This window comes from Phocoena sinus, chromosome 11, assembly GCF_008692025.1.
Source record: "Phocoena sinus isolate mPhoSin1 chromosome 11, mPhoSin1.pri, whole genome shotgun sequence".
Classification (NCBI taxonomy): Eukaryota; Metazoa; Chordata; class Mammalia; order Artiodactyla; family Phocoenidae; genus Phocoena; species Phocoena sinus.
The window spans coordinates 90,547,059-90,559,130 of NC_045773.1; the positions used below are offsets into that span (position 1 = coordinate 90,547,059).

Here is a 12,072-nt window from a genome sequence, read left to right on the forward strand (position 1 = left end):
TTTTGTTTTGGAATCTTTCATATAGTTTTTACTAATTTAGATTTAAAATGAAAAACTATAATTTTTATAATATACTTTGTAATAGTTTTTTTTAACCCCAAACTTTAGAAGAAGAAGATAAAAATATTAGGAAATATATTTCTATGCATATATCTTAAAGTTTGTCAAAAGATTTTGTATATATGATGTTATCACTGAACCAACATTTTCTTACATAATCATTCCTCACTTTTAATATCTGGCCAAAACTTTATCATACTACTTTTCCAGGAAAGAAGTGAAGTAGGTGCTCTGCTTTATAATGATTACCATTTTAAATAGAATTTGCCCACATCATAACATGTGCTCAATAAATAACAGCTGTCATTATTATCATGGCAATCCATATACCTCCTAATGTATGCTGTAAGGATTATATTCTATATAAATAAATAAATATTTATATTTATATAACATTTATGTTTTACAACATGTTTTTCAAAATGTGGAATGTGACCCATTAGTGCATCACGGAATCAATTTAGTGGGTCTCAGCCAGGATTTTATTTAAAAATGAAGTAAAACACAAAAGAAAATATCTGAATGCATTCCACGTGGTGGAAGAAAGTACTGTTTTGTGAAACTTGTTTTAGTATTGTGAGAAGGGTGTGTGTGTGTGTGTGTGTGTGTGTGTGTGTGTGTGTAAAATATATTTCTTACTATGGGTTGCCTTTAAAAGTTTCAAACTCATTGTTACAAAGCATATATTTCTAACGAACATGATGAAAAGATAGGTGTTCACTCTAGAACAAAGGAAAACAACTACATTTATTTATCTGTGATAATCGATCCTTCTTTTTTATATTCAAAACATAATTACTCAGCTTTGTACATTGCATTAAAGGTATTCAAACCATTTAAAAAGTAATTTTCTATTCATTTTCCATGGGCACTATTGGAGACTTAATAGGCCAATGTCTGTTGACATGATTATTTTCCACAAATGGATTCTCATTCCTTTTCCATTTATCTATCATGAAATAATAAGACATCCAAGGACTCTTGATGTTTAGTTTTCTGTTTTGTCATGATGTCCTATCTCCATGGCAAATGTGTGACAATTCCCCTTTATGACAAATTGACCTATAACTAAACAGCATCTCATTTGAAATGTATGAAAAATAATTCCAATTAGTCTACACAAAGACCCACCTACCTCCACACATACCCTTCTATATTAAAACCCTTCAAATGTTTATGAACTCTCTTTACAGAATCATAATGTTGTGGGCAGAAGAAAAATAATCAACTTACTGTATCTTGCATTTCTTATGGAGAAAACAGGCAAAGTAGAAAATAAAAAGAAGCATCAGTCTTTAGTAGTCAGTGTTAACATTTGTACCACAAGTGTTGGGGAACAAGTGTAGAAGTCCTACACTGCTTTGAAAAACCACAAACTCTGCCTTGGTATAAAGCCCATGCTACTGAAAGCAACGTTCTGCGTGAAGGTTAGCTGCTGGTTATGACTGTGGGGAGAGTGAGGGTTCTACCTTTAAACTGAGTTCACAAATATGCCACTTCATCTTCTCAACATTTACTCTGGTTAGACCATCCACTGTGACAACTGAAAGGTAACATTCATTTCTAATGGACTGAAGTTTCCACAGGAGGCCTTTTTATAGCAAGTGCAGAGATTTTAAAGAGCAGGGACGATCCTAAGAGTACCCTAATTCACGATTTAGTTCAAACTGTTTACTGAGTACTTACTCCATGCCAGGCACTATGCGAGGGGCTGGAGACAGAGATGAGTTTCCAATCCAGTGGGAGAGCTCCATAAACACACAAAAAATTACAATTCTATATGTAAAGGGATATGACTGAGGTATACTGAAGATATGAAGGAGGCATAGAGGAGAGCCATCAAACCAGATGGGGCACCAAGGGAGATCAATGGAAGTTTCTTTTTTTTGGGGGGGGCCAAGGTGTGTAGCTTGCAGGATCTTAGTTCCCTGACCAGGGATTGAACCCAAGCCCACGGCAGTGAAAGCACCAAGTCCTAACCAGTGGACCATCAGGGAACTGCACTCAATGGAAGTTTCTTAAAGAGATGATGTTGAAACTGAGTCTTGGGGAAGAGGGTTCCCCAGGGAACTCAGGTCATACAGCATGATATATGTTCAGGACATCACAATAAAGGTTAAACAACATGAGACTTGCAAATTTTGAAACAATGACATTTTGATTTGGTTCATTCTAAGCACTGCATGTGTTCAGAATTCCACAAGTAGTTTGGTAGTGCTGGGCCAGTGAGACGGGGAAGACAGGAGAGACAAGGTGAAGAGGAAGGCAAAAGTCAGATTAGAATCTCATGTGGGAATTCAAGTCGGAACAGACACAGCTGGGATTTTATCCTAGGACTAGGATACCATTCAAAGCACTAGGATTACCGAAGTATTGAAACATATTACTTAGTAAATTTTAAAATGCCAAAAGGGAAATTTAAAACATTTAAAAAACATTCTATTCATAATTCTATCTTCTTAAAATTATAACTATTTTCAAATCTTCTTGTTTCCTTCGATTTTACTCACACAGTTTCTTAATACATATGCCGTCTTAGTGCTCATAACTTTTGCATTCTACTTTATCACTTAACATTGACTGGTAAGTCATTTCCCATGTAACCACCATATGTGGTATCGTAATGACCCCAGAGTATTTCACTGGGTTCTTCTGACAACTCAACCATTTTCTTTTTCTGTGTCATATAGGTAGTTTCCAGACTTTCCTATGACAATGGCATTTTCATAAGCAGCTTCTGCATGTATATTTTATCTTATGCTTTCCTTGAGGTAAATTCTAAAATTGCCAGGCTACCAAGAATGAATAGTTTTATGACCTTTTGTTACTCAGGTGGAAGAGGGCTGGGTACTTACTGTTTTGCTCCAAGTAAGGCCTGCAGTGTGGTGTTCCTTGATGTATGCTTGAAGCTCACTCCATATGTTCAAATACGACTTTACCCAATCCACATGGCGTAAATCACTTTGTCATAAAAGAGAGTGGAAGAGAGTGGATTTAGGATCTATTTAAAGACATTGGGGAGCACATGGCAATCCAGTAACTAAGGCTCCAGATGACCCTGGAACAACTGTCTTTCTAGACCAGTCAGTGTGGACTGATTCTGAAAAGAACCTTGAAAGGATGGTGGTCCTGGTCTCCCCTGAGAGGAGCTGAGTGCCCTGAGCTCCAGTGCGGAGTGGAGAGGCCCACGGAGAGAGCATCCACCAAACTTAGTCAGTTCATCCTCGTGTCATCTCTCACGGGGAGATGAACATGGAGGGGAGACCATTTCTCTCCGTACTGCTTCTGATGCAAAATGAAAAGCAATGCACTTTCAGGCAGGAGAATGGTACAGAAAAGAAAAAACGTCCTTTGGTTTGTTTTCTAATAATTTGTGGAATTATTCGGTTGAAAGTATAACCAAATTGGAGAATTCTGGGCTGATATGGAAAGTTGCTATAGTAAGAAAAATGACTTCCTACAAATGGGTAACACTCAATACTTCTAAAGGGACAGTCACTTAAATTACTTCAATTTGATACTCATAATGACAAATGCAAGTGAGGCAGGGCATGACTGGTATTTTTATTCCAATTTTACTGAACCAAGAAGTGGTAAAATGTTAATCCAACTCTTAAAGCTGGATTAATATACAGGATTGGGAGAACTGTTAGAAATATTAAATTTATAGGTAGGCAAAAATAGTTGCATTTCCTTTGGATTATTTCCACTCACACATTTTTTCCTACTTTGAATAAAGTAGTGGTAAATGAGAAAATGATGAAGTCTCAGTTAACAAAAATTTAATCACAAACCTGGGCCATTAATCTGAAGACAATCACGGAAGGAAATCTCTATTATTCAAGCTCTTGTCAGTAATGACTTGTCTCTGGACATATTTTGTTTTCCTTGAAAAGCTCTGAGTACCACGAGCATGTTTAGAATCCCATTGTATTAAGTCATGCCATTTAAGAAAAGGGAAATGGGGAACTGAAGTCGTAATTATCTGCCCCTCAAAGAGGAAAAACATGAGTGTGATTTTGTTCTACATCTTTAGATTTACTGACTATAATGATCAAATCTATGAAATATTTCATTGTCACTTTCTCACTTTTACAATCAAAACCCAAACCCATATATTTATATATATGGTCATTTAATACATACATGTGCATATGTACAGGTGTACGTACATACAACACACGTCTGTAGGCATCCTAGAAAAAGCAGGCTCCACTTTTTTCTATTAAAAAGTTTAACAAAGGATAAAGTCCAAACCTGCATAGGCAAATTCATTTTTCTTTTAACTATTACAGTATGATTTTAACTTGAAGAAAGTTCTAGCAAAACTTGTAATAAGGCATAACAATATGGTGCCTTTTAACCTGAAGTCAGTTTCTAAGAGACAACAAATTGAGAAGGACTCAACTATACCTCCAGAGCTGCAAACCCAGCCTCAGTTCCACTTCCCCTGTAAGAAGCTATGGGAAGGACACGTGACTCTTAATGATTATGACTCAGAGAGGTCTTACCTCTAGAAAGTCAAAATAATTAACCTGCTCTATTCATTTATTGAAAAAGAGCCAAGCAACCAGCCAAGCCAGTCGAAAAGGTTGCACAGATGCAGAGTCCACTGGCCACAGCCCTTCTGTGTAAACCACAAGGAAGCCTGCCTTTCACCTCCTCCACCCACGGCCCTGTCTGTCAGGTAGGCAGCAATGAGTCTGCCTCACTGGCAATGCCTCATCAATGAGTCTGCAACACCCCACAGCCCTCACTGAGCTCACACAGAAGGAAGACACAGCCGGCTTCGGTGTACCCATAAATGGGTGTTGAGTGACTGGTTGTGGAGTATTGGGCTTGCTTTGGGTTATTGATCCTGGAAGCTCACCGGTGACTTGGGACTGGTCTGGCTACTTGTGGAAGTGAGGTGAATAAATCCACACCCGTGGCTGCATTTCCCCAGCATATTACACACTCTTCAGGTGGTCCATTAAGCTTAAGTGAACTGTCCTTGATGCTGTCAGAAGTACATTTTCTACTTAATAGCTGACATTGAGGAGCAAATACTATACTCTCTTTGTATATGTACAAAAAGGGGGAACCCCTAACCCTCTTGGCTATACTACCACCTGGGGAGAATCACTCACACCCATGGGCCCAAGATACACTCAAGTAGGGACTGGGAGGAGAACAGGAGCTGATGAACTGAGATAAAAACAAAAATGGCCTCCAAGGGTGATACGCAAAACGGCAGAGACTTAGGTGTCTTAATAGGCACCTCTGGATATTCCGAGAAAAGACTAGGTAAAGAGGTCTTTTATGATGTCGAAGTCGTCATGGGCTGTTCATGCTGACATATTTTTGCAACTTAAGCTTGTTCTTTCCTGAACTGCTATTTTTATGTGAGCAGAGCAGATTGTCTTGCATTTCATTTTTTTAAAAAAAATTTTAAATAGATCTTTATTGGAGTATAATTGCTTCACAATTCTGTGTTAGTTTCTGTTGTACAACAAAGTGAATCAGCCATGTGCATACATATATCCCCATATCCCCTCCCTCTTGCGTCTCCCTCCCACCCTCCCTAACCCAACCCTCTAGGTCATGGCAAAGCACCGAGCTGATCTCCCTGTGCTATGCTTCTGCTTCCCACTAGCTATTTTACATTTGGTAGTGTATATATGTCCATGCTACTCTCACTTCGCCCCAGCTTCCCCCTCCCCCACCGTGTCCTCAAGTCCATTCTCTATGACTATGTTTTTATTCCTGCCCTGCCACTAGGTTCATCAGTACCATTTTTTTTTTTGATTCCACATATACATGCCAGCATACAGTGTTTTGTTTTTCTCTTTCTGACTTACTTCACTCTGTATGACAGACTCTGGGTCCATCCATCTCACTACAAATAACTCCATTTCATTTATTTTTATGGCTGAGTAATATTCCATTGTATATATGTGCCACATCTTCTTTTTTTTTTTTTTTTTTGGTACGCGGGCCTCTCACTGTTGTGGCCTCTCCCGTTGCGGAGCACAGGCTCCGGATGCGCAGGCTCAGCGGCCATGCTCACGGGCCCAGCCACTCCGCGGCACGTGGGATCCTCCCAGACCGGGGCACGAGCCCGTGTCCCCTGCATCAGCAGGTGGACGCCCAACCACTGCACCACCAGGGAAGCCCCACATCTTCTTTATCCATGCATCTGTCCATGGACATTTAGGTTGGTTCCATGTCCTGGCTATTGTAAATAGTGCTGCAGTGAACACTGTTGTACATGTCTCTTTTTGAATTACGGTTTTCTCAGGGTATATGCCCAGTAGTGGGATTGCTGGGTCATATGGTAGTTCTAGTTTTAGTTTTTTAAGGAACCTCTATACTGTTCTCCATAGTGGTTGTATCAATTTACATTCCCACCAACAGTACAGGAGGGTTCTCCTTTCACCACACCCTTTCTAGCATTTATCCCTTCTGGATTTTTTGATAATGGCCATTCTGACTGGTGTGAAGTGATACCTCATTGTAGGCTTGATTTGATTTTCTCTAATAATTAGTGATGTTGAGCATCTTTTCATGTGCCTCTTGGCCATCTGTATGTCTTCTTTGGTGAAATGTCTATTTAGGTGTTCTGCCCATTTTTAAATTGAATTGTTTGTTTTTTTTGACATTGAGCTCCATGAGCTGGTTGTATATTTTGGAGATTAATCCTTTGTCTGTTGCTTCATTTGCAAATATTTTCTCCCATTCTGAGGGTTGTCTTTTTGTCTTGTTTATGGTTTCCTTTGCTGTGCAAAAGCTTTTAAGTTTCATTAGGTCCCATTTGTTTATTTTTATTTTTATTTTCATTACTCTAGGAGGTGGGTCAAAAAAGATCTTGCTGTGGTTTATGTCAAAGAGTGTTTTTCCTATGTTTTCTCCTAAGAGTTTTATAGTGTCTGGTCTTACATTTAGGTCTTTAATCCATTTGGAGTTTATTTTTGTGTATGGTGTTAGGGAGTGTTCTAATTTCATTCTTTTACACGTAGCTGTTCAGTTTTCCCAGCACCACTTATTGAAGAGACTGTCTTTTCCCCACTGTATGTTTTTGCCTCCTTTGTCATAAATTAGGTGACCATAGGTGTGTGGGTTTATCTCTGGGCTTTCTATCCTGTACCATTGATCTACATTTCTGTTTTTGTGCCAGTACCATACTGTCTTGATTACTGTAGCTTTGCAGTATAATTTGAAGTCAGGGAGCCTGAGTCCTCCAGCACCATTTTTCTTTTTCAAGATTGCTTTGGCTATTTGGGGTCCTTTGTGTTTCCATACAAATTGTAAAATTTTTTGTTCTAATTCTGTGAAGAATGCCATTGGTAGTTTGATAGGGATTGCACTGAGTCTTTAGATTGCTTTGGGTAGTATAGTCATTTTCACAATATTGATTCTTCCAATCCAAGAACATGGTATATTTCTCCATCTGTTTATGTCATCTTTGATTTCTTTCATCAGTGTTTTATAGTTTTCTGAGTACAAGTCTTTCGCCTCCTTAGGTAGGTTTATTCCTAGGTATTTTATTCTTTTTGTTGTGATGGCAAATGGGATTGTTTCCTTAATTTCTCTTTCTGATTTTTTGTTGTTAGTGTATAGGAATGCCAGAGATTTCTGTGCATTAATTCTGTATCCTGCAACCTTACCAAATTCATTGATTAGTCCTAGTAGTTTTCTGGTGGCATCTTTAGGATTCTCTATGTATAGTATCATGTCATCTGCAAACAGTGACAATTTTACTTCTTCTTTTCCAATTTGTATTTCTTTTATTTCTTTTTTTTCCCTGACTGCCATGGCTAAGACTTTCAAAACTATGCTGAATAAGAGTGGCAAGAGTGGACATCCTTGTCTTGTTCCTGATCTTAGTGGAAATGCTTTCAGTTTTTCACCATTGAGTATGATGTTTGCTGTGGGTTTGTCATATATGGCCTTTATTATGTTGAGGTAGGTTCCCTCTATGCCCATTTTGCCTCTTCTCATTCATACTGCACAGTTCTATAGTCTCCAACACAAAGTGGCAACATTTGGAGTTATATCATTGGGCACAATTGCCTCAAACACAGTTCTCTGGGTGCAGGGAGTCTGTTACTGAATATCAGTAATTTAACCAAAGTTTCCTTAGGGTGGGAGAGACCTCAGGAGGAAAAGAGGTGGGCGGAAGTCTGTCTCGAGAGCTGCGCTTCCTAAAAGCTCTAAGACCTGTTTTGCTAACATAGAATGACTAAACTCTATGAGGGGATGGGAACACTGCGGCTGGATTTTGTCTTATTTTGTTTAGTATAATTGCTCTATTGGGATATAATTCACATCCCAGGCAATTCATCCATTTAAGGTGTACAATTCAATAGTTTAGTTCAAATTGTGCAGTCATTAACACAGTGGTTTTAGAACATTTTCATCACCCCCAAAAGAAATCCTACACCCATTAGCAGTTACTCCACATTTCCACCCAACTTCCCCAGCCCTAGACAGCTGCTAACCTACTTTCTGCCTCTATGGATTTGCCTCTTCTGGAATTTCATGCAAATGGAATCATACAATATGTGTTTTTTTGTGTCTGACTTCTTTCACTCAGCATAATGTTTTCAAGGCTCATCCATACTGCTACTTGTATATTTCATTTCTTTAAATGGCTGAATAATATACCGTTGTATGGATATACAGTTTATTTGTCTATTCATCAGTTGATGGACAAATACACTTCATTTGTCTATTCATCAGTAGCACATTTTGGTTACTATAAATAACGCTGCTATGAACATTCATGTACAAGCATTTGTGTGGACATGTTTTCATTTCTTTTGGAAATACACCTAGGAGTGGGACTGCTGAGAGTGACTGTTATTTTCTAGTAAAAAAAAGAAAGTATTGGTACATATTTCTTAAAATGATTGGTGGGGCTTCCCTGGTGGCGCAGTGGTTGGGAGTCCGCCTGCCGATGCAGGGGATGTGGGTTCGTGCCCCGGTGCAGGAGGATCCCGCGTGCCACGGAGCAGCTGGGCCCGTGAGCCATGGCCGCTGGGCCTGCGCGTCCGGAGCCTGTGCTCCGCGGCGGGAGAGGCCGCCACGGTGAGAGGCCCATGTACCGCAAAAAAAAAAAAAAAAATGATTGGTGGATGTATGGGTATTTTTTGTATTGTAATTTTTATATCTTACATATATTTATAAATATTCTTCTGTATCTACTCAATGTTTATTAAAACCAAAAATAACCTATAAAAGAAATAGTTATACAAGTTTTGAATATGTAACATTGGTCAATGACCTGGGACTACAGGAGGTATTTATTTACATATTCTGTGCAATTTTTCTATATTCCATACAAAATTTGTCTTATAATGTTGTTTTCTTCTTTTCCTACTTAAAACCTGTTCTTCTGGCTCATATTTTTAGATCTATGTTAGTAATAGAAAGAAGTGAATTGAAGCAATTACCCAGACTATTCAGGTCCTCAAGTTTCCTTTCATCTGGACAGTATGGGTCTGTGAGTGAAATGCAGGAACCCCTGCATTTGCTGACTGATGATCATTTCTACTCCCGTCACCTACGGGTTCAGAGGGGGATTCACTCTGAGCTCAGTGCCCAGGGGGTGGAACTTTGTTGCTCTTATTTTCACTTCATTCCTTTCCTGCATGATGACGTATCAGCCACATCACATCTTGCCAGCTGTTGACAAGGCAGGCCATGACATCATCAGAGGTGAGGGATTTCATGACACCCCTTCAGCTGTTCAGAGATATCTTCCTGTCTATTCAGCTCTGGCCTCTTCCCATTTAGTCCCATTTCCAATTCTAGCCCCAGTTTGCAGCTCTCTAGGATCTATTATTTGTGCTGGAGAATGCAATGTCCTTTTAAGCTGGCTCTCCAGGCAAAACCTGTTGGTTCAGTCTCATCTGTACTTTCAACAGCACTTTGAATGGCGGCTGTTCTTACAGACGTCTCTCTTGTCCACCCAACTGTATTTCACCTTAACGCAATCTCTGGTTTCCTTCTCATTGGCCTGGTTTATTGTCTCATCTCTGTTCCTCATTTATACTTCATTTCCTAAGCCCCGTTTATTTTCTCTCCTCACACACCAATTCTATTTTTTTTTAATTTTATTTATTTTTGGCTGCGTTGGGTCTTCGTTGCTGCACGTGGGCTTTCTCTAGTTGCGGAGAGCAGGGGCTACTCTTCTTTGCTGTGCATGGGCTTCTCATTACAGTGGCTTCTCTTGTTGCAGAGCACGGGCTCTAGGGCACGCGGGCTTCAGTAGTTGTGATGTTTGGGCTTAGTTGATCTGTGGCATGTGGGATCTTCCCAGACCAGGGATCGAACCCATGTCCCCTGCACTGGCAGGTGGACTCCTAACCACTGTGCCACCAGGGAACTCTCACCAATTCTATTTTGATCAATGTAAAAGGTTTGTCCATTTAGGGCTGGTCCATCACAAACCATCACAGATCTCTCTCATCGTGGGGATACATAACAGAGTGAGATGCATTCACGTGGGGAGAGTTTATTCATTACCAGAGAACTGAGGCAGACTTTCTAAAACACACATATTATCTGGATCATTGATTTCACTTTCCACTTTGCTTTACCTGCAAAGATGGGATTTTTCCTTAATGTTTGTAGTAAACTAGACTTTGAAAGGAATCAGTAATGAACTACATTAAGCTTGGGGACAAATGTCTAACAATCAATCAACTGAAAATCTGGTCAATAAAAGAAGGTACGTACCTGTGTTTGTAGTCCTTTAAGACCCTGTTAGTGTAAAAGGTGGCAGCATCATTCATCTCCTTGACATAAGGACCGGGTTTGGGGGACTGAGAGAACAGGACCATCACCAAAGCATAGAAAGAAAAAAAATAATAGGATAAGAAAGAAAATGCCTTAAAGAAGAAGAGAAGCAATGCAGATGTTGACTTCAAAGTTGGAGGCAAATCTTGCTCTGTAAAATCAGTGAAGCACTTTCCACATCTCAGAACACAAAGCCCTGAACTTCAAAAGGGTAAGAAAGAGCTGATGTATTCAGCCCGAAGGGAATCTTCCTTTCATGTAACAGGCGGAGGATGGAGAAGCCTGAAGGCAGCCATGAGTTCTCCCAAACACTCCACAAACCTGACGAGGTGCAGGGGCAACATACCAGCCAGACTCACCACAGCTATCCACCCAAGGGCAGGGATGCTTTCGCTGACGGCTGAGAGATGATTAAACATTTTACTCCCCCGGTTTCTCTCTCTGAAAGTTTGGATCTCCTGAATCTTTTCCGACATTGGTTTCAGAAGTGCAGCCACATCGTTCTGGAAGCAAACATTGAGCACTGTTACTGAGGACAGAACGGAGGCACAGCACCTCCACCCATGCTGGCCTAAGCAGGCCTACTCAGCACCTGTCACTTGTCGGGCTTTCAGAATCCAGCAGACTTTTTTCTTATGGTCATACTGTGTTTTCATTTTCTGAAGTATGAAGATTGAGATTTCTTACATTATTAATGCTGTCTCCTGAGACGTGGAAAAAATGCAGCAGTATGATACAGTCCCTGTTTTGGAGACCGCTGCGTGGAACACAGTGAAACTGAGTGTAGATCAAGTTATATTTTCTAATGGAATGCACAGGTCACAGCCTAGAATAACACATGTCTAAAATCGGGATAGGTAGAAGTCAGTAAAAGGATATCTTCCTATTCCTGTGGGAAAATGATGTGAGGAAGGGTCCTTGGTTTTTACCTTAGTTACTAATCCATAAAGTGGAAATCTTTCACTGAGGCTCTCTGCAAGAAAGTGTAACAGCTTATAATATTTATAGTCACCTTAGTCTGGTTTGGTTTTCAGCATCATCCTCAGACAACTTGGCTGATGGCTACTCACCCCTCTCACTTCTTTTTTTTTTTTAATTTTTATTTATTTATTTATTTTTGGCTGCATTGGGCCTTAGTTGCTGTGTGCGGGCTTTCTCTAGTTGCGGTGAGCGGGGGCTACTCTTTGTTGTGGTGCATGGGCTTCTCATTGTGGTGGCTTTTCTTGTTGC

General features: G+C 39.9%; 1 protein-coding gene across 3 annotated transcripts in view; it reads right to left on the reverse strand.

Moving 5' to 3' along the window:
* The window catches only part of CAP2 (cyclase associated actin cytoskeleton regulatory protein 2), a 138,607-nt gene that overhangs the window by 27,230 nt on the left and 99,305 nt on the right, over positions 1 to 12,072 (reverse strand). For 2 of the 3 annotated variants that reach the window (XM_032649878.1, XM_032649877.1), the window contains 3 exons: positions 11,202 to 11,345; positions 10,783 to 10,868; positions 2,916 to 3,021 (listed from right to left, as the gene is read on the reverse strand). The exons of the other annotated variant lie outside the window; for it this stretch is intronic. In XM_032649878.1, the coding sequence (XP_032505769.1) occupies positions 2,916 to 3,021; positions 10,783 to 10,868; positions 11,202 to 11,345 (336 nt within the window). The remainder of the gene's footprint in view (positions 1 to 2,915; positions 3,022 to 10,782; positions 10,869 to 11,201; positions 11,346 to 12,072) is intronic. 3 annotated transcript variants of the gene reach the window in all.